Below are 22,016 nucleotides of genomic sequence, written 5' to 3'. Positions count from 1 at the left end.
CAAGGAGTGGTTAATCCAAAGTAGTATAAATCCAAAGGTTATGAAGGTCTGCATGGCTGTGTGTGTGTGTGTGTGTGTGTGTGTGTGTGTGTGTGTGTCATATAAAATTAGTCAAAAACTTAGTTAAAAGGAGAAAACTGTATGACAAGAGCACAAGAGCAGTCACCCCAACAGCTGTGGACACTGGAAGGAAATGGCCAAGTGGTTAACTGACTCAGCCTGACAGAGCAAACAGGGACCCAGCCGCCCGCAAGAGGGAGAACCAGTAAAAAGCGAACCTTGTCTGTCACAGAACCTGACGCTGGGTGCCTCAGGAGGTGGCTATCAGGAAGACGAGCTGGAAGTCTACGTAAGGAGCCGCAGGCCCCTCCACCAGACCCCAGAGCCAGGCCACCTGGACCCCTAATCCCAGCTGAAGACAACAGGCCTACTCTCTGGAAGAGCAGGGACACAGGAGCTCTAGGACTGGTGACACCACCACGTGCTAGGGTGAGGCTCCACACTCGGAAAAACACAAGTGAGCAACAGACTCCCTGAATGGTGAGATACCCACACCCAGACAACGGCATCCAGACTCCCCACACTCACTTACCCCACCGAGCAGGAGAGGAGCCTGGAACTTCTTCTGAAGAACACGTCTGACACACAGCTTCCCTCCGTGAAACAGAGACCCCTCACCCATCACCACACAGTGAGGCCTCCACCAAAGCCCTACCCATGCTGGCTGACACTAGTCCACGTGAGTGGACAGACACTGACCACCAGGCATCCAGGATGGTCTCACAGCATGAGCCAGAGACCAAAACAAACCTACAGAAAAAGAATTCAGAGTAAAGAGGCTATGTAGAGAAGGAAACTCCAAAACAATCAATATTCTTACATAAATACAAGAAAATACAGCTTTAAGAACCAGATGCCACCAAAAAAGGAGCACTCAGACAATAATAAAGCCCTCAGGGGGGCAAGGAGGGATAAATTAGGAGTTTGGGATTAACATATACACACTACTATATACAAAATAGATAACCAACAAGGACCTACTGCATAGCACAGGGAACTTTACTCAATATTTTGCAATAACCCATAAGAAAAAGAATCTTTTAAAAAATAGATATATATGTATGTATAATTAAATCACTTTGCTGTACACCTGAAACTAACACAACATTGTAAATCAACTACACTTCAATTAAAAAAAAAGAGAGAGAGAAAGCCCTCAAAATGTGGAGAAAAGAGGGACTTCCCTGGCGGTCCGGTGGTTAAAACTCCACACTTCCAATGCAGGGAGCACAGGTTCAATACCTGGTCCCCCGGTCGAGGAATTAAGATCCCACATGCCACACGTGGGGCCAAAAAAAAAAAAAAATATGGAGCAAAGGGAACCCTCTTCCACTGCTGATGGGAATGTAAATGGGTGCAGCCACTATAGAGAACAGCTATCACATGACCCAGCAATCGTACTCCTGGGCATATACCCAGAGAAAACTCTAATTCAAAAAGACACATGTGGGGCTTCCCTGGTGGCGCAGTGGTTGAGAGTCTGCCTGCCGATGCAGGGGACACGGGTTTGTGCCCCGGTCCGGGAAGATCCCACATGCTGCGGAGCAGTTGGGCCCGTGAGCCATGGCTGCTGAGCCTGTGCGTCCAGAGCCTGTGCTCCGCAACGGGAGAGGCCACAACAGTGAGAGGCCCGCGTACCACAAAAAAAAAAAAAAAAAAGACACATGCACGCCAATGTTCACAGCAGCTCTGTTTACAATAGCCAAGACATGGAAATAAACTAAGTGTCCATCGACAGAGGTATGGGTATACATATGGTACATATATACAATGGAATACTACTCAGCCATGAAAAAGAGTGAAATAATGCCATTTGCAACAACATGGACAGACTTAGAGATGATCATACTAAGTGAAGTAAGTCAGACAGAGAAAGACAAATATCACATGGTATCACTTATATGTGGAATCTAAAATATGATACAAATGAACTTATTTACAAAAAAAAAAAAAAAAAACAGACTCACAGACATAGAGAACAGACTTACAATTACCAAAGGGGAAGGGCAGGAAGGGGGGCGGGATAAATTAGGAGTCTGGGATTAGCAGATACAAACTACTGTATACAAAATAGATAAGCAACAAGGTCCTACTGTATAGCACAGGGAACTATATTCAATATCTTGTAATAACCCATGATAGAGAAAAATATGAAAAAGAATATATATGTATAACTGGATCACTTTGCTGTACACCAGAAACTAGTACAACACTGTAAATCAACTATAGTTCAATAAAAAAAAAGAAAGCCCTCAAATTGTAAAAGTGATAGGAGAAAGAAAAATTCAAAAGGGCTAGAGTCACAGAAAACAGAATACCACAAAGACAAAGAAATGGAAGATGAGAGATAAAAGAGTAAGAAAATGTAAGCCAAGAGGTCCACATTTCAACTATTATTAGAGGATTATTGAAAAAGGAGAAAGTGAAAAGAAATTATCAAAGAAATAAAACAAAAACATTTCCCCAAACCCGAAGGACATGAATTTCCAGAATGAGTAAATCCACTGAATGCCACACCTGGACACAGCATGTGAACATTTCAAACCACTAGGAACTAAGAGTAGAGCCATGCCTTCAAAACTGAGGAAAAGGGCTTCCCTGGTGGCGCAGTGGTTGAGAGTCCACCTGCCGATGCAGGGGACGCGGGTTCGTGCCCCGGTCCAGGAAGATCCCACATGCCACGGAGCGGCTGGGCCCGTGAGCCATGGCCACTGAGCCTGCGCGTCCGGAGCCTGTGCTCCGGACAGTAAGAGGCCGCGTACCGAAAAAAAAAAAAAAAAAACTGAGGAAAAGTTATTTCCAGTCTAGAATTCTACCCAAGCCAAATTCTTAATTAAGTATGAAGGTAAAAAATGCTTTTGTTTTTTTCAAAAATGCAAAACCTCAAAACCATTTTACCTCCTATGCACTGTGTCACGTGCACAAAAGATGTGCACCACCAAATCGAGTGCAAACCAGCACAAGCCCAGAGGACACACAGGCAGACTTCAAAAAACAGGAGTTCAGCCAGAGACAAAACCCTCAGGACTATGTGAAGGGAAGTCCCCGGAGGACGGTGTGCGCAACAATGACCTGTCCAGAAGACAACAGAACTGACCACTCAGGAAGGGCGTTCCCGCCAGGGGAAGGAGGTGCTGAGAGGCCACCTGCTGTGTCCAGTCACATTAAGGAGGATCTTACAGTCGTGTCCGAAAGCTTGGGGCTGAAGAGCAATGGGTGCGTTAAAAGGTAAGCAAAGTCAGGGACTTCCCTGGTGGTCCAGTGGTTAGGACTCTGTGTTCTTACTGCAGAGGGCCTGGGTTCAATCCCTGGTTGGGGAACTAAGATCCCATAAGCCGCGTGGCCCAGCCAAAAAAGAAAAAAAGGGCAAGAGCTAACGCCAAATTAAGAGTTGACCCATTAGATAAAGAAGATGGTGTGTATACATACACACAATGGAATACTACTCAGCTATAAAAAAGAATGAAATAATGTCATTTGCAGCAACATGAATGCAACTAGAGATTATCATACTAAGTGAAATAAAAAGAGAAAGACAGGGGCTTCCCTGGTAGCGCAGTGGTTCAGAGTCCGCCTGCCGATGCAGGGGACGCGGGTTCGTGCCCCGGTCCGGGAAGATCCCACATGCCGCGGAACGGCTGGGCCCGTGAGCCATGGCCGCCGAGCCTGCGCGTCTGGAGCCTGTGCTCTGCAACAGGAGAGGCCACAACAGTGAGGGGCCTGCGTACCACAAAAAAAAAAAAAAAAAAAAAAAAAAAAGAGAAAGACAAATACTGAATGATATCACTTATATTTGGAACCTAAAATACGACACAAATGAATTTATTTACGAAACAGAGTCACAAAAAGAACAGACTTGTGGTTGCCAAGGGGCAGGGGGTTGGGGAGTGATGGATTGGGAGTTTGGGATTAGCAGATACAAACTATTATATGTAGAATGAATAAACACCAAGGGCCTACTGTAGAGCCCAGGGAACTATATTTAATATCCTGTAGTAAACCATAATGGAAAAGAATATGAAAAAGAATATATATGTATAACAGAATCACTTTGCTGCATAGCAGAAATTAACACAACATTGTAAATCAAATATAGTTCAATTAAAGAAAGAGTCAAACCATTATTCTCAGCTAAAAAGAATATTTTCAGACATTAATTAAATGTTACAGATTAGTTAGATAAAATATTGTGACCTACTAGAGAATGGGAAAAGGAAAGCTTAGGTAAGTTAAATCCTCATCTTCCACAGTAAGAAGTTAATAAATAATGACTAAATGGGGAAAAACACCCATGAATGGTATGTAATTTAGAATAATCACATTTTTTAAAGTAAATATTAGAAGAGATGGATAAAAATGAAAATAACTGACTCCGAGGTTAGGAATGGGGGAATGAGGTGAGGGTCAAGTGTTTTATAATTAACTTCTTAAACTACATTCTTGATTTTCATTTTTTTAAACATTTAATTGAGGACAAGAAAATAGCAAAAATGAATGTAATTTGGAAGACCTATCCAAGCACTTACTGTAACCCTAGCCCTCTCCCTGCCATTCCAAGATGAACGACCCCCAAACCCGCTAGCCCTGATCTTGGCTCCTCAGAAGATCTGGCCCCACCAGGGCCACCGCTCCAACCGTCACCCTCCCCACGCTCCACTGCAGGGACCCCACGGGCCCGTCCTTTCAGCTCACTACATCAGATAAGCAAACTCTGAAGCCCACTGCCCCGCCCCCAGGACTTACAACCCACTCTCTCTCTGTCCCTCTCCCCGTCCTCACCCCCTTACCAGCCTCAATCCCATCACATAAACCAAGCCCCGACCCTTCTTCTCCATCTAAGCACTTGCTGGCCAAACCCTTCCCTGCTGAATCCAATTCATGGTCAACTGGCAGGTGAGCCTGGAGATCTGAGCGTGCCTGGTGACACACCCCCAGCTCTGCTGGGCTGGCCTCACATGTGAAGCCCAGGGAGGCCCTGCCAGCTCTTCCCAGGGGCCCCCTCACAGCTTCTCCTCCAACACCTCCTCCCTCCCCCATCACTGGTGGCTGGGGCGCCTGTTCCCTCACCAGCACCACCTCCCCCCGCACCTCTGCCCCTCCACTTTCCCCTGGCCCTTGTCATTCCCATCAGCCAACAAACACGGTCTACCTCCCACCTCCTAGCAGGTCCTCATCTTTCTCACCTGGTTCAGAGCCTCCTAACCGGTCTCCCCTGCTCTTCTCAACCCAACAGTCAGGAGTTCTCCCCAGAGGTAAGTCCAGCCTCTGCTCACCCTGCATTGGTTCGGCCTGTCACACAGGGTGAAAGCCAGAGTTCTCCTAACCGGCTCCGAGATCCCCACCATGCACCTCTCCCCGTCCCCTGGCTCCGAAGTCCAGCCCCTGTGGCCTCCCCACCTGCCTACCAGCACTCCAGGGACACCTGACCCCCAGCTTCCCTATCTGAATTGCAACCCCCTTTTATTTTTCCCTTTATTTCCCCCTTAATACAGTACGTGATGCACTGTACATTATACTTACTTATTTTATGTCTACCTCACTAGAACGTACGCCACATGGGAGCACTCTTATCTGTTTTTTTGCTCACTGTGTAAAATAGGAACCCAGTAATTTGCTGAGCAAATGAATTAATCTTAAAAAAGCGTTCCTGACCCCACTGTGATAGGAAGAATGCCCCCCCAAAGACACCCACACCCCAATACTAGGATCCCGTGAGTTACCTTCCAGGGCAAAAGGAACTCTGCAGATGTCACCAAGACTGGGGAATGACCCAGGTCATGCAAGCAGCCCAGTCTAATCGCAAGAGCCCTCCGACCTCCGAGCGGAGGCTCTCCCTGCCTGGAGGGAGAGGTCAGGGAGATCCAAATCCCGACAGGGACTCCCCCGAGGGGTCTGGGGAAGGACCGTGAGAGAAGGAATGTGGGGACTGAGTGGAAGCAGCGTCACCCACAGAGTCTCCAGAAGGGGCCCTGGCTTCTGCCTGGGAGACAGGCAGAGCACCCTGCTGCCAGGCCATGCCCACTTGTGATCCGCAGAACACGAGGCGTTACAGGAGTGCTGTTCAACGCTGCTAAAAGCGTGCTCCTGTGTCAGGGCAGCAACAGGGGCCAACCTGCCCTCTACCCTCTGCGTCACCACCTCTTTACAGCAAAGCTCCGAGAGAGATGAGACTCTCGTTTCCCAATTCTTCTCTTGTAAACCACCCCGTCGGGCTCAGCCCTGCTCAGTCCTCTCCTGTGACCCACCTGACCAGCCCTCCTCACTGGCCCAGGCTGCCCAGCTGCTTCAGGCTGGCACGTCAGGAGCTCTGGCCGTCCGCCTGGAGAGCTGGCCCAGCACTGTGGTTCAGAGGAAAGACCTGGAGCCCAGCAGCTTGGGTCTGGGTCCTCGCTCAACCACTCCAGAGACAGGGCCTTGGGCTCCTGGGCCTCGGCTCCTCCTCCATTAAACAGGAAGGACCTTAGTGCCTGCTATACAGTATCACCATGAAGATCAGATGTGTAAACAAAGATAAAGTGCTTGTGATGATTTCCACCCCCTCCGTCAGCTTCCCAGTCTCCTGGTATCAAAAGCCACCTATAAACAATGCAGCCAAGGTCTGGGCTAGTCTTACCTCTAGCCCAGACCTTGCCTCTGAACTCCAGTCTTGGCTGTCTAACTCCCCAAAACCTACCGGCCAGCAACAGGGATAGGATTTACCCTCCCACCGTAGGCAACTAAAAACCTGAACAAAATTAGATGAAACAATAGTTTTCAGACACTGGACAACAGATTATGGAAAACAGCGGTCACTGAGAGTCAGGAAACAAACAAGAGGGGCCTTACGACTGCCCGGCTCACTGCCTAGGGACAGGGGACCCAAATGGAGCCCAGAGGTGTCAGTGAAGTGAGGAGATGGGCACAGGAGGCTAGAATGCACAATCTTGTGAGAGCGGACAGACAAAATCAACGAGAAAAACCCATCTTGTCGTTTATTCTGTCTGTCTACTCTCACAAGAATTTAAGTTTCTGAAAGTACAGGGATTTTGTCCGTTTGGTTAAGCACTGAATCCCCGGTGCCTAGAATAATGCCCACACACAATGGGCACCCAAAAGATTTCTCAAATGAATGAATGAATTAAATAATTATGTCAAAAAATAGAATCCAGAAAAATAAAGGAATAAATTTTGAAATACACACCTTCAAAACACCCTTCACTCTTGGGGTTGTATCAAAATTATAGCAAAACAACAAGAACATAATGTGAAAAACAATGTTTCCTTGGCTACTTATAAAGGAGATTTATATTAGATCTACAGCAAATGCTACATCAGAGAATGCACATCAGACAGACATCAGCTCCAACAAAAGCGCATCTCCTCCCTCTGTGACCAGCTTTCCCGCAAGACAGTTCAGGAAGCCATAGACGCAAGGGACCTACGGCCCCACCCCATGGACGACAGCCTCAGAAAAGCCAAGCCTTGGGAACTGAACGACTCAGCACCAACGGACCCGCAGACAATCACCCTCCCACCTCCCTCTTCCTCCACTTTCTCAGTGCTGGGAAAGCTGGCTGCGCTACTCCAGGCAAGGACAACTCGAACCGTAGTAAAGTAATGAGGCGACGGAAGTTTGAACCCCGGGAATGAACTGAACAGAAGCTGCAAGCTAACTGACAGAAGTCCCTGAGACTGTGAGAAATGTGCTCCTGGGAAGGAGGGCTTATGCAGACTACTTGGCCCAAGTCAGCACGCGCTCCATCCCAGGAGACTCTCGCTCTCACAGGCACAGTGAGGTTCAAAAGAAGGTTCAGGTCTGGTTGTACTGTACAAGACTCCCTCCCCCCCCCAAAAAAGCTACTGAACTGTATTTTTCAATAGCAATAAATGCAGTCCAAAGGTATTCCAAAATACTCATTTTTTTGTTCTATTTTTCCTACTGTGCTTTAAAAAACTATTCAGCATCAACATAGTGCCCTTTTTCAATGCTGTTCAAAGTGCAATAGAAACACATAACTGCCCTCTCAACCCCATCACACAAAGGAAGGCCGGCCACAGAAAAAGCAAAACACAAATCCCCACAGCACTGCCCGCCCTAAGGAGCTCAAGGTGCTCTAAGTACACTAAATAACTAATCTTCACGACACCCTTCTGTTGCCATCAGAAAGGATTTTAAAAGAAAAAAAAAACAAACAAAACAGACCTTGCAATGCAAAATACAAGCCAAGCAACCCAATTTGGATTCTGGTCTCCACACTTTTAAGCAATCCTGTAGATGGGGGTAGGTGGAGAGAACCGCACATGGGAAACATCCCGAATACAAAGAGAGGGCTGAACGCAAAACCACTGCAAGTCTCACTGGGGTTTTTTTGTTTGTCTGTTTGTTTGTTTTGGCCACGCTGCATGGCTTGCAGGATCTTAGTTCCCCGACCAGGGATCAAACCTGGGCCCTCGGCAGTGACAGCACTGGACCGCCAGGGAATTCCCTCACTGGGTTTAAACGTCAGGCAAAATGAAGACTCCAGGCTGTCTAGGGCCACAATTTGCAAAAGTGAGAAAGAAAAAGGGACAGAATCAGGATCTGACCCAAACCACTGGCCAGAAGTTTCTGCCTTAATGAACACATGCAGCAGTCAGCCAGCCACTCCCTGTTTCCTGAGGTACCAGGAGGCTAAGGGAGCTGCACGGGGCCAGAACCGCGCCAGGGAAGAGGGTGTCAGCCTCCCTGCAAAGGGGTTCCTCTCTTTCTTGGGCACAGGGCAGCTGCAGGCACATCACTGCCCTCCTTAAATCCGTAACACCCCGACTCACACAAACTGCAAGGGCCAGACCGTGGGCCCACCCCACAGCTGGGTGTCTCCCGCCGTCCCCGCTGGCGGCTCCCACAGAAGCCTCGGTGGCCCCGCCTCCCTCGCTCTCATCTAGGTGGTTGTGAGCCCTGGCCCTCCTCCACTGCAGACAGTGCTGCGCAGAGGCTGTGCCCGGTGGGCAGTTGACAGCGCCTGTGGCTAGGCTGGGCCTCGCCTCTCCCCTGCTGGCACCCCACAGCGCCATCCCCATACCCTTCTAGGTCCTCTTCCCAAGTCGGTCTCCAAGGCACTGTTTTAAAACAGGGCCACTTCCTCCTTATGTGGTCTTTATTCGACGCACCTTGGCCGAACCCTTACAGCCCTCTTTCCAGCACAGAGGGCGAGAGCTGATCTCTTCCCACAGCCTCAGCTCCCACCTCCACGAGGGAATGCCCACTGGAACCTATCCTGCAATTCTCCTCCTAATAAAATGACACGTTTCAGCTGTGTCAACCTTCATACCAAAGTCAGGAAGATTCTGAAGAGGGAAAAGCGCCAAAATCAGTAAATACAGTTTTGTAATCCAACATCTTAGGCGTCCCGTGGCCTAGTGGAAACTGCTCGTTTCTGTTTTCCAGTGAGTACCATCCCGTTTACCGCGCGGAGCTGGCAGTGAAGTCATTGAACTTACTCCGCGCTGCAGCCGCCAGAGGCTGACAGAAGCCATTGACATTCTAGCTCCCAATGCAGCGTCCGTGTCCAACGCCAGTGCTGACCAGAGGGAGGGGCAGGACGGGAGGGGTGCATGCCTGTCACAGGAGTCCTGAGCACAGGAGGTGCTCGATACACACGGACATGCTGGTGGGAACTCACCTCCCACCCTGTCTGTCTCTCTGTCTGCAAGCACCTCAGGAGACCAGGGCTGCGTGCTCCATTTCTCAGAACCCCAGCAGCATTTCCACAACAAGCCCAGATGCCACCCATTATCCAAAACCTGAGGCCCACCTTGTCCCAGAACTCAGAACCACTCAGCCTTTCGGAGGAAGCACAGCATGTGACCGTGGGCCCCCAGGGCGTCCCGGAGGCCAGCTCACAGGGAAAGGACCACACAGCTTCGTGGCAGCACAGCGCCAGACAAGTCTGCCACAGACTCACAAAAAGACTTTCCATCCTTGGCGGCTTAGAAGTTTTGAAATCTGAGCTCTGGGAGGCCGGCCTTGTGCCCAAGAACCTGCAAGTGACATTCAAGGAACACAGAGCCCCTCCTGCTCAGAGCTCCCGCCAGAGCCCTGCTCTCTGGTCACAGTAATGCAAGACGCCTTTTCCCACGGCACTCCTGAATCTTACCCTCAGGTCTATTAGATTTTTTTAAAGCCCAGAAATGCCTTTTAATCCCACAAAGACAGCCTTTCCAATAATTCCGCCACTACAAAATCCTGACACGTGTCGGTGCCAAAAAAAACAGAGCAAAAATCATTTTAAGAGGAAAGAAAAGTAATGCTGAGTATGTAGCATGAGAACACTTATCACCAGGGCATTTCAACGTCTCCTAAGAGAAGCAGAGTGACCCCCTCCACCCCTTCAGAAGAGCCAGAAGGGAAACACAGGGAAGAATACACAGGTATTTCCTAGAAGCAGCAACCACCAGTCTTAGCAGAAACATTCAACCAGACCAAAGCCTTCCTTCCTCCTCCAGCCTGGTAGTCCGTCCCTCCCAGGGGCCTCGTCACATACTTCCTAAATCGGTTTCTAAGGAATGTAAATTATGCAGAAGAGTGCAAAAGAAAATATGCAAGAAGAGCAATTTTTTTCAAAAAGTCAGCATTTTTTAAATGTACAGACAAGAGTAAAATGAACCTTAATTTTTTTTTTTTTTTGGCTGCATTGGGTCTTCGTTGCTGTGCGTGGGCTTTCTCTAGTTGCGGTGAGCGGAGGCTACTCTTTGTTGCGATGCGCGGGCTTCTCACTGTGGTGGCTGCTCTTGTTGTGGAGCACGGGCTCTAGGCGCATGGGCTTCAGTAGTTGCAGCACACGGGCTCAGTAGTTGTGGCTCACGGGCTTAGTTGCTCTGCGGCATGTGGGATCTTCCCGGACCAGGGCTCGAACCCGTGTCCCCTGCATTGGCAGGCGGATTCTTAACCACTGTGCCACCAGGGAAGTCCCCAGGTTAATTTTTGGGGCACTGAATTGGTTCTCTACCTGAGTCACAAAGCTCCACGGAACACGAGGACATGGGCACCTCTCAAATCCTGGAGCACAATCACTGCCACCAGCGCAAAGAGGCGCAGCACTCCAAGCCCGTCCATGGCAGCGGATCCCAAAGTGAGGCACAGCCCGAGGCAGAGCTCGCTCCTAAGGGGGGCGTTTAAGAGACTGCGTTGTGCAGAAAGGGAAGAGGGAGCTGCGGTCGTAGAGCTGCAACGCTTCAGTGATACTTCAGCTCCAAACCCACCCGTCCGTGTCAGTGGAGGAGACCAAGCTCCATGGCCGTGGCCCCGGCTGCCCTCTCCCCACAGAGCCCGGCCACCTGGCTCACCCTCACAACAGGGAAGCAGAGCCGGCCGGGCAGGGGCAGCAGGGACCCCTCTCCCCGCTACTAAGGGCTCGGCTCGCAGCAGCTCCCACCAGGGCTCGCTGTCCGACCCCACCTCCAGCCAGACCTGCTCCTCCTCCCCGCCGTGGGCACGCCCGCCGGCCTCGGCCCGCGATGCCCTTCAGCCAGAGCAGGCCCCAGCTGGGCGCTGTCTCCTCATCCACTGGGTGTCGTCTCACACCACACTGCCAGCCGGGGGGAATGATGTGGTGGGCCAGACAGACGCGGCCCCCACCCCGTGGGGCTTCCACTGCGGGGAGGGGGGGAACGGGCCACGGGGCCATGAGCTGCTGACCCTGCTCTGAGGGCAGAGGACAGCGCCGCGGCCGATAAGGGGGTAACAGGACGGCGAGGAAAGCTGGCTCTGCGCAGGGGCCGTATTAAACACTGCCCCCCACACACACCCTCCGAAGGATTAGGCGCATCTTCTTGCAGAAGCTCCGTCAAGGAAGACACTGTCTTATTCACGGGTCTACACCAGGGGCTCAGGCTGGGCGTGGGGGGCAGGGGTTGTGCCCTGCAGGGTAACAGCTGGAAACATTGTTGGTTGTCACAACTGAAGCATTTAGGCGGTAGAGACCAGGGATGCTGCAGAGCACAGGACAGCACCGCACAACAAGTGATCAGCCCCAAATGCCACCGTGCGGGGTGGAGAAAGTCTGTCCACACTCAGTCAACAGCCAAGTCTCCGCTATGTGGCAGACCCAGCACAGAACACATCTAGTTCGTAGATGATCACTTGTCCAAGAAAATGGGTTGCAATCTCAATGACCTGCCCAATGCAATTTTCTTCCAAAATGGAAGGACAGATGTGATGGCTAATTTAAGGTGGCTAAGCTTTGGCCCAAGGGGTCTCCTGAAGCAGTAGCACACCCACACTTAGCTTTCCAAGACGCATTACGATTACGAATATTACTGCCTATGAAATCACGTTACACCGCAAAGAAAGAGAGAAAGGATACTGCCCAACTTGTAAAAGCATAGACCTCAGGGTGTGTTTCCACACCGATTTCTTGCAGAGAAAGGGAAGGGACAGAAAATCTAACCTTCCACAGTCTGGGTCCTCCATCCCCGTCTAAGGAGGTGACGGGACCAAGGGAGGGTTCAGGACAACAGCATTTACCAGTATATGAAGTCACAAGCATTCTTTAAAATATAGCGAAACCTCAGGTGTTGAAATCCACAAACGTCTGGTGGATAACAAACAAGAAATAAAACCAGACAGGAAACTGGCTTTGTGTCTATTTTTTTAATTAGATAAAGGGGACAGCTACCTGAAAAGCAACAGGAGTTTCTGCGCACCAAAGTCAAATGTATCAGTGGACCAACAGTGCACCCACCGGCCTGCCGGCCGTTGCACTTTTTGGGGTGGATTTTTCCACTCCGAGGGGACACATGTCGCTAAGAACCCTGTCCCTGATGGAAGACAGCGGGCAGAGCAGCAGCTCCCCTAAGCCATCCCAACCCCCCACCGCCCGGTGTCCAGATTCCCTCGGGAACGAGTCATTTTAATCAGGGCCTAATAAGCCGCCAGAACCCAGGTCAAGGAGCTGCTTTCCCGGCAAGACGCGGGTTTCGCTAGTCCCACTCCCAGGGAAAAGCCACGCTGTTTTGGAAAACGCTGGGTTAAATGCTCCATTGCTAGAAAGACGGGCCGACTGCTCGAGATGACATCATGCTGGGGAGGGGCGCCTTCGCCAGAAGCCCCTCAGCGGTGCCACAGACCCGGCGCGGCTGCGGAACGCCGCCCTCACCCCCGCACCCCTGACCCCGCACCCCTGACCCCGCCCCCACGACAAGTCCTCACCTCGCTCCCCACCCGCCCCCCGCCCGCCAGGTCCGCGCCCCGGACCCCAGCCCCCAATCCCCGGACCCCCGCCCGCCAGGTCCGCGCCCCGGACCCCAGCCCCCGAAGGCCCCCGCCGGCCAGCCCTTCACCCCGGCCTGCGCCCCCACCCCACGCAGGCCGGGTCCGGCTCCCGGCCACTCACAGTTGCGGATGTCCGAGATGAAGACCGCCAGACCCCGCATCCCGTCCCCCTTCGACACGGCCGGCATCTTCGGGCCCGGGGAGCGGCCTGGGCTGGCGGGCCCGGAGCAGGAGCGGGCCGCGGGCCGCGGGAGCGGGAGCGGGAGCGGGAGCGAGAGCGGGGAGGAGCCGCCTCAGCCGAGCCGCCCCAGGCTGCAGCGCCGCTTTCGGGGCCGCCGCCGCGTGCGCGCACGCACGCACGCACGCGCACGCTCGCTCGCGCGGCCACAGACGGCGGCCGGGGCGCGGGGGCGAGCACGTCGGTGGAGGGCCCGTAAAGGCAGGCGCGGGGCGGCCCGAAAGACCAAGGCAGCGAGCGGGGCTGCGCTGGAGGTTGCGGGTTCTCTTGCCCGGGGCCACCGACGCCCCGACCCCGCCCACCAGGCTCCACCGAGCCGGATCCCCAGTACCCTGGCTCCCACCAGAGACCCCAGCGCCCGACCCCTGCCCGGGACGCACCGCCGCCCTGACCCCACCGCCCCGACCCTCCCCCCAGACCTCTCACCGCCCTGCCCAGCCGAGGTCCTGGGGCAGCTTGCTGTCGGCCTTGGGGGACCAGTCTCCATCAGAGCTCTGGGGGCCTGCTGCACATCACCTGGGCTGTCCAGAGCCAGCCCCTTTCTTTACAGAGGGCGAGCGGAGAAAACTCTCCACAGCCATCCCTTGACAGCACCAGGTGACCAGGGCCCAGTCTTGAATCCGATTTCTCACTGACCAACCACACCCTTTGCCACTGTTGGCACCACGAACCTCTGCAGCCTGGGGAGGTGGAGGTGAGGACGGCCACTGCGGCCCACCTGCAGCGCACTGCAGGGCCCTAGGCAGGCACAGAATCCAGGGAGTTTGTTTGGAGAGCAAGGGGCCCTGCCGAGCTCTCCTTCATGAAGTAGAATGGCTTTGAAGAGGATCCTTTCTCATCTGGGATCACCCAGGCCCTGTACCTTGAACCAGCCCAGACCCACCCTGGCTCACTTCCTCAGTTCCCGCTGAGAGGACAGGCCCGGGTGGACCCTGGCCAGGAGGACGAAGCACCCAGGCTCTGGTCCTTTGGGACCCCTGGGGGGAACCAGAAGCCATGGAGACCCGAATCCTTATAAGGCAGCAATTTCACCACCTTCCAAGACCTTCCAAAGGGCTGGCCAGCAGAGGGCTTCCTGAGGGAGAGACCCCTAGGGCCTGCATCCCCAGGCCGGGAGATTATCCTACCACAGCCAGGCCAGGGGACTCAGAGGAGGAGACTGTGACCCACCCCTGGCAGCCACTCACAGGGCAGGGCAATGCAGAGAGGCTGCAGGGGCTCATGCAGGGCATGGACAGAGGGCAAGCTCAGCCCAGGGTGGAGGCGCCTCTGGGAGGAGGGGCTTGGAGATGGGCAGGCATCCCGCCTCCTCTCACTGCTGACCCTGAGCTTCCCAAGCCTCCTGGGATTGCTTCCCACCAGCGTGTGTGTATGTTGTGGGGTGGTCCCAGGGCCTGATGAGACACAGCTGGCTGTGCGAAAGCCCCCAGCCTCCAGCCTCCTGCCCCGCCTTCACTGCCCTGCAGATCACTTAGTCGTCGGGCTTCGGGCCTGAGTCGATGCGGCCCTCCCTGAGCACGGTCACTCCTCAGCGAGGGACAGGTCACTTTCGGCAGCATGCAGTGCTTCGTTTCTTGGGTTGGGTGAACTGGACATGTGTCCCATTGTAGCCATTGCTGGTTCCCAGGTTCTCCTTCCGTGTCTAGTGGGAGGGGAGGGCCCCAACACTTATCGTAAAGGAGAAGAAATGAAAGCCAGGGAGCCCAGAGCCCAGGGCCGTGGTATCCAGGGGGCTCCTGTGGCGTTAGCTGGCTGTGTCTCCACTTGTACCTGGGCCTGTCAGTTTTATGAGTGACCCAGTTTCCTTCCCATAATCTCTGGAGTGCGTTGCAGATAATAACCTTCCAGAAAATTGGGGTTGGCAGCCTGGTCCAGGCGTGGCTAGAGGCCCTGAGCAGCCATGTGTGTTCAGGGACAGGATGTGGCGTCCTGGGCCCCCAGGAGCTACCTGTGCTGACCAGGAATGATATGCCAATGATATGGACTCTGTGGTGGGTGGGGACTTCGAAGGAAGCCCAACCACCTGGCGGACAGGGACGGGCTCAAGCCCCTGCCCGCTCACCTTAGGGATGTGGGAACCTGCCTATGACAGCGGGTCTCCTCTCTCGCAGCCATAAAACTGAGCCCAGAGCCACACACGGCAGATTCGGATTGTTACAAAAGAGACACAGATGGCACAGTGGTTAAGAATCCACCTGCCAATGCAGGGGACACGGGTTCGAGCCCTGGTCTGGGAAGATCCCACGTGGTGCGGAGCAACTAAGCCCATGAGCCACAACTACTGAGCCTGTGTGCTGCAACTACTGAAGCCCATGCGCCTAGAGCCCGTGCTCCACAGCAAGAGAAGCCACCGCAATGAGAAGCCGGCACACTGGAACAAAGACCCAACACAGCCAAAAATAAATAAATAAATAAATTTAAAAAAAAAAGAGAGAGAGAGACACAGAAGGTGAATCTATGGCCTCCCCGGCTGCCCTCAGTAAAAGCTGGCACGCTGGTGGGGCCCAGAGAAGGGGGGTAGGGGGAATATGGCAGACCAGGGGACCCCAACCCCTACTTTCCAGTAGCCCCCTTCACGGCCCCTTTCCCCTCTCTGGGCAAAGTTGTCCCCATACTTGAAGACCATGTCATGACATCCCTTGAAGGGGTTACTTTGTAAGAGAAAAGTCAGTTCCCCTCAAAGCTCCCTGGCCCGGCTCCATCCCTTACGACCTGGGAGAGTCAAGTCCCAACACAAAGTCAGACACGGGGACTTCCCTGGTGGCGCCATGGTTAAGAATCCGCCTGCCAATGCAGGTGACATGGGTTCAAGCCCTGGTCTGGGAAGATCCCACATGCCACAGAGCAACTAAGCCCGTGTGCCACAACTACTGAGCCCACGTGCCACAACTACTGAGCCTACGTGCCACAACTACTGAAGCCTCCATGCCTAAAGCCCGTGCTCCGCAACAAGAGAAGCCACCGCAATGAGAAGCCCACACACTGCAACAAAGAGTAGCCCCCGCGCACAGCAATGAAGACCCAACGCAGCCAAAAATACATACATACATACATACATACATACATACATACATACATAAATTTATTAAAATTAAAAAAAATCAGACCCGGATTGGAAAGGCTTAGCTGCCAGGAGAACTGCAGGAAGTTGAGTCTCTGTTGACCGAACTCTGCAGAATGTGTGTAGGATGGATTCTGAGAGAGCGGCCCAGTCCCACAGGGCACCCAGCCATCTGGATCAGCTGAGTCTGCCTGGGCAGCCAGACTGCCTGGAAGCTGGACTCAGTGGCCCTGGGTTAAAACAAGGTTGAGATGCCAGAAATTCCTGCATATGATGTAGAGAAAGGAATTCAGAGATGTATTATCTCCCAGTTCTGGAGCCTGGAATTTGTTTATCAAGGTGTCCGCAGGGCTGGTTCCTTCTGAGGCTGTGACTGAGGATCTGACCCAGACCTCTGTCCTCGGCTTGTAGACGGCCATCTTTGCCCTGTGTCTCTTCACACCATCTTCCCTCGATGCATGTCTCTCTCTGTGTCCAAATTTCCCCTTTTAACAAAGACACCAGTCATGTTGGACCCGGGGCCCATCTTACCCAGCACGAACTCATCTGAATTAATTACCTCTGCAATGACCCCAAATAAGGTCCCATTCTGAGGAGTTCAACATGTGAACTTTCAGGGGACACAATTCAACCCAAAACACACGTTTGGCGACATGATTTTTGAATCCTGACCCTCCTTTTCCATCCTACATACTTGGAGCTCGGTTCTGATGGCTGGAGCTCCATTTTGGACCACACCCTGCACTGCGCTAGCTCGCAAGCTGCCCGTGTTTGTGCCACTGTGGCTGGGGGCTCTGCTACACCTGCCGAACCTAGATACTAATTAACACCTATTCCCATGCCCGACGGTTCTGTGTCATTGGGGTTTCTGGTGCTCTAGGGGCCTAGGACATGTCAGGATGCCCCCCACCATCCTGTCCTGTGGCTTGTCATCAAGACCACTTCACGTCCATTCCCCTTGGGCTTGAAGGGGCCTTACAAGCACTGTCAATCATCAGCCTCAGGAGCAACGCAGCTGATGACGCCAACCAGGGGAGGGGTGGAGCGTCCCCCCAGGATGCTGCCAGTTCAGGCATCCTGTTCACCCCCAGAGCAGGGAACCAGGACCTCCAGTCTCCCTAAGGTACCTGTTGAAAAATACACCCCTTTACCTTAAAGGCCGGCTCAGCCATGCTGGTAGCCAGCCAGCCGTCCATTACTGAATGGGCCTCATATTGTGGGGTGTTTTGTGGCATCTCAGGCCGACATTCACCTACTGCAGCTCCTTCCCCTAAGGGCCCAGCCAGGGTGGGCTGATGGAATATAAGCCAATTTTAAGATTAGCCTGAGAAAAACAGCTTTAGGAAAGAAAACATACCTAAAAATATCAGTTCAGGACTTTCAGCACCACTATAGCAGTTTCCTGCAGCTGCTATAACAGATAACCACAGCTGATGATTTAGGAACAGCAGAAATGGATTCTCTCACGGTTCTAGAGGCCGGAAGTCCAAGATCAACATGTGTGCAGGGTTGGTTCCCCTGGAGGCTCTGAGGGGGACTCCATTTCCCACCTCATCTAGCTTCTGGTGGCTGCGGGACCCCTCAGCCCGTGGCCTTCTCCCCTGCGCCTGTATCTTGGACCTTCCTCTCTCTCCTCTTATAAGGATCCCAGTCACTGGACTGAGGTCTCACCCTAAATCCAAGATGAACTCCTCCCGAGATCCTAAGTCACATCTGCAGAGACTCTATTTCCAAAGAAGGTCACCGTCACAGGTGCTGTGGCAGGGACGTGGACAACCTTCCAGGGTCCACCACTCCACGTGCCCCATGACAGCCACCAAGAAACGCTGCCCATTTGGCTTCGTCGACACACGTACCACCCCTCCCCTTCATTATGGGGTATTTTCACGTGGGTTGTGGGATGGCGAGAAGCATTAAAACCCATGACTGACACCACAGAGCACGCAACCCTGTGCACGGCCACTTGCCCATCGCAGAAGTCTACCTCAGGGCTTAGCATCTGCCCGGCCACTGACTGGACAGCTACATGCCAGACGGCACACGATGCCCAAGTCACAGCAGTCACCCCGGTCCCGGCCAGATGGGCTGGTGGGGGTGGGACACAGCAGATCTGCTGTGCTGGCTCTGGAGCCATATCTGGAAGCTTCCGCTGCACATGACTCGCCGTGCTCCCTCTCCCTTCTTGCTCTGGACTTTGCTTATCCCAGCACCCAGGGAGGGTGTCTCCATCCACGAGCTGGAGGAGGGCTCGGCAGCAGGAAATCCTTGCATGTGTCCCTCTTCCTGGCCTCAAAGCTGAATGTTTCTAGGCCCAGGAGTGATAGGACAGTGATAGTGGCTTGGGCCCTGCCCTTGGCGTGACCCCTGGCCAAGCCTTCCCCATTAAGATAGGACAAGGCACGGGTGGCCCCTGCCAGGAAAACAACTTACCTTGTGCTGACTTGGCAAATAAAGAGAGGCTCAGGGCTGCCCACGGGGCCAGGAACCCCACCCTCGCCCTACCCAAGAGCACTGGCCACCCCAGGGAAGACACAAGCCCGACCCCAGGAGCCCCACGGCCACCGGGCACCCCCAGCAACAAGGTATGAGTGCTCTTGGGGTGTCGACCAGGTACTGGGCTCCCCATAATAAGACAGAGATGCCCTCCAGGCCCTCCTGGAGAGGCAGCCTCAGACTGGGGATCCTCGGCTGGCCGCATGCCCCCAAGGTGGGGTGCTCTGGCCCTGCAGGTGTCCCCAGAACATGGGGGAGGGGCCCAGTGGCAGCAGGAGAGCTTGCCTCTGAAGACCCTCTTGCTCCACGGGGCCTGTATCTGCCCTTGCATGTCCTCTGGTGCCCACTGAAACAGGCGGGGGGCAAGGAGGAGGATAGAGCGAGGGTGGGCCAGACCTGGGCTCGCAGCTCAGAGCCTGCACCTGGCAGGGCAGGCTGCTCCTCAGGCTGCCACGGCCTGAGGAAGGGCCAGGGATGGGGGCTGAGGGTTAGGGTTTCGGGTCTGAGCAAGGAGTTTATACTCAGATTTACATTAAATTTAAATAATTAGGATTCGATTTATTAAAGTTATAATTTCAAAACCTAATTTTTTAACCTGCTAAGTTCCGTTTTACAAGCCCATATTCCCTTCATAAGCCTAGCAGGTTTTATGGTTGTTTTTAAGGGGCCTCTGCATAATATTTTGTGCCATCGACAAACTCAAGCATTTTCAGCATTTCAAACTGAATTTATAAATTAAGTATCTTTCACTTCCATTTATGTACTCTAGTTTGTCTGAACTGACAACAAAATCTCGGGTGCTTCAAGAACTCATGCACTCAATAGATTAAATATTTAAAATGGTGAACCCCAAGTTGTCTCAAATGTTCCAGGAACATGCACTACCAAATGTGTTCAAGTCTCACTTCATCTGTAAATGCTAACACTTTGGTTCAGATTCTCTTAAAACTTCCTATGCCTCATTCTAAATCTTCCTGTGGCTGGACCCATTTAAATAAGTCAGCTTTCAATCTAGGTGCTGGGGCCCCTTGGCACCAGCTCTGCCAGCTGGGAGGCTGACAGCTTTGTGCTCACAACTCCGAAGACCCCCAAACCCTGCCCGGTGGGGGCTCTGAAGAGGGGGGCTGGCGCCAGGTTCCCTGTCCCTCCTGCCTGCCTGCTCTCGGGGTCTGCCATGATGGACCAGAGTGAACCCTGAATGGATTTTGCAATTCTTTATTTTTTTAAATTTTTATTTATTTATTTATTTTTGACTGCCCTGAGTCTTCATAGCTGCACTTGGGCTTTCTCCAGTTGCGGCGAGTGAAGGCTACTGTTCGTTGAGGTGCACGGGCTTCTCATTGCAATGCCTTCTCTTGTTGCGGAGCACAGGCTCTGGGCACGCGGGCTTCAGTAGTTGTGGCACATGGGCTTAGTTGCTCCGTGGCATGTGGGATCTTCCCGGACCAGGGCTCGAACCCGTGTCCCCTGCATTGGCAGCTGGATTCTTAACCACTGGACCACCAGGGAAGTCCAACTTTGCAGTTCTTTAGCTCCAAATATCTCTGCTCTCAAGGGATCCTAAGGCGACTAAATGTCTTCCTCACTAAGAGAACTTTGCCCTTGCTGGGATATCCTTGGCATTCCTAGGGCTGCATTCAGCATTGCCTCCTGGGGCCCTCTCCAGAGCTCTGCCTGACCTGGGGTCACTACCCACAGGTCAGGCCTCAGGGCTGAGCTGGGTGCCAGGAACGCAGAGATGCCCAGTGACACTTGACGGTTGGTACGTGACATGCCTCATCACACCCACCAGCCCCCAGCCCCTGGGAAGACCGTGGGAGTTGTCTGGCAGAAATAGGAGGAAGAGAAAGAAGGAAACCTGAGTAGGAAGAAAGAAAACGAAGTTCAGTTCAGGGAGTGGCCTCTTGAGCAGCAGAAATGGGGAAACAGCCGTGCAGCAGGTCCCAGGGCTGGCCGAGCAGGGACGGGCCATGCGGTTTTCTGCAGGAAACTGCTGGGAACAGCTAGGGATGGGTGGAGAATCTGTCAGCATGGATCAGGTGTAAAATGCCTTGTGATTAAAACCGCTGGCCACTGTGCCCTCAATCCGTCCCAGAGGCGCACTGACTCCCCTTGCTGGAGCTGAAAGGTTGGGGGGGGGCGATTACTGTTAGCCTCTGGAGGGTTCCAGCTTTGTGGGATTTGCATGTGAGAAGTGCCACAGTTCCTGGAGGCGAGGACAGGGAGAGCACTGACTCTAGAATATGCGGGATTTACGATGTTCAGGGGCCATCCAGAGGGCCTGGAGCACATGTCCCTGCTCCAGACAGCGTTGTGGGCACCACTGGCCCCTGGATGGTGACCAAAACCAAGGAGTGAGAAGAGCTCACCCCGGGGAGACATGGGGGCTGACGGAAGAGGGCTAGGCTAGCGAGCGGCCACCAGGCGGTAGGAGGAAAGCCTGGAGAGGCGATTCCCGCGTTCAAGAGAGAACGTGGAATTCCGGATGTCGAACCTGCGCGGCACCTGCGGCCCTGGAACCCACGGCGCGCCCTGGTGGTCACCCACGTGGTCGGAACGCGGACGTCGCACCGGGAGCCCAGCCCTCCACCGAGCGCGCGCTGCCGGGGCGAGGGGACAGCGCGCTCCCCCGAACCCAGACCACTGCGCCACCTGTCGAGCGAGGGCGTTAGGTTCCCGGGAGAGTCCGGGGGCCGCGGAAGGCCGGGGTCGGCACGCGAGACCGTCTCTCGGTCCTCCCATCGCCCAAGTCTGGACCCCACCCGCCCCGGGCGGGTCCCCTCCTCTCCGCCCGCTTCCCCGCCCTGCCCAGCCCGGTCCACCCCGCCCCTTAGCCTCCTCCGCCCACATCATCAGCCCCGCCCTGTCCACCAGGCTCCGCCCCGCCCCGTTTCCGCCCCTCGACCTCGCTCCGCCCCCACTCCCGCCCCTCT

At 53.6% G+C, this 22,016-nt stretch overlaps 1 protein-coding gene across 2 annotated transcripts in view; it reads right to left on the bottom strand.

Moving 5' to 3' along the window:
• The window catches only part of AP2A2 (adaptor related protein complex 2 subunit alpha 2), a 64,721-nt gene extending 51,219 nt beyond the window's left edge, over positions 1-13,502 (bottom strand). For both annotated transcript variants that reach the window (XM_079707986.1, XM_079707987.1), the window contains exon 1: positions 13,413-13,502. In XM_079707986.1, coding sequence (XP_079564112.1) covers positions 13,413-13,479 — 67 coding nt within the window. In that variant the 5' untranslated portion in view covers positions 13,480-13,502. The remainder of the gene's footprint in view (positions 1-13,412) is intronic.
• Positions 13,503-22,016: the final 8,514 nt, after the last annotated feature.

The sequence above is a fragment of the Hyperoodon ampullatus genome (genome assembly GCF_949752795.1).
Source record: "Hyperoodon ampullatus genome assembly, chromosome: 7".
Lineage (NCBI taxonomy): Eukaryota > Metazoa > Chordata > Mammalia > Artiodactyla > Ziphiidae > Hyperoodon > Hyperoodon ampullatus.
The sequence above is the reverse complement of the archived record's forward strand: the minus strand, read 5'-3'. Positions and strand labels throughout refer to the sequence as shown.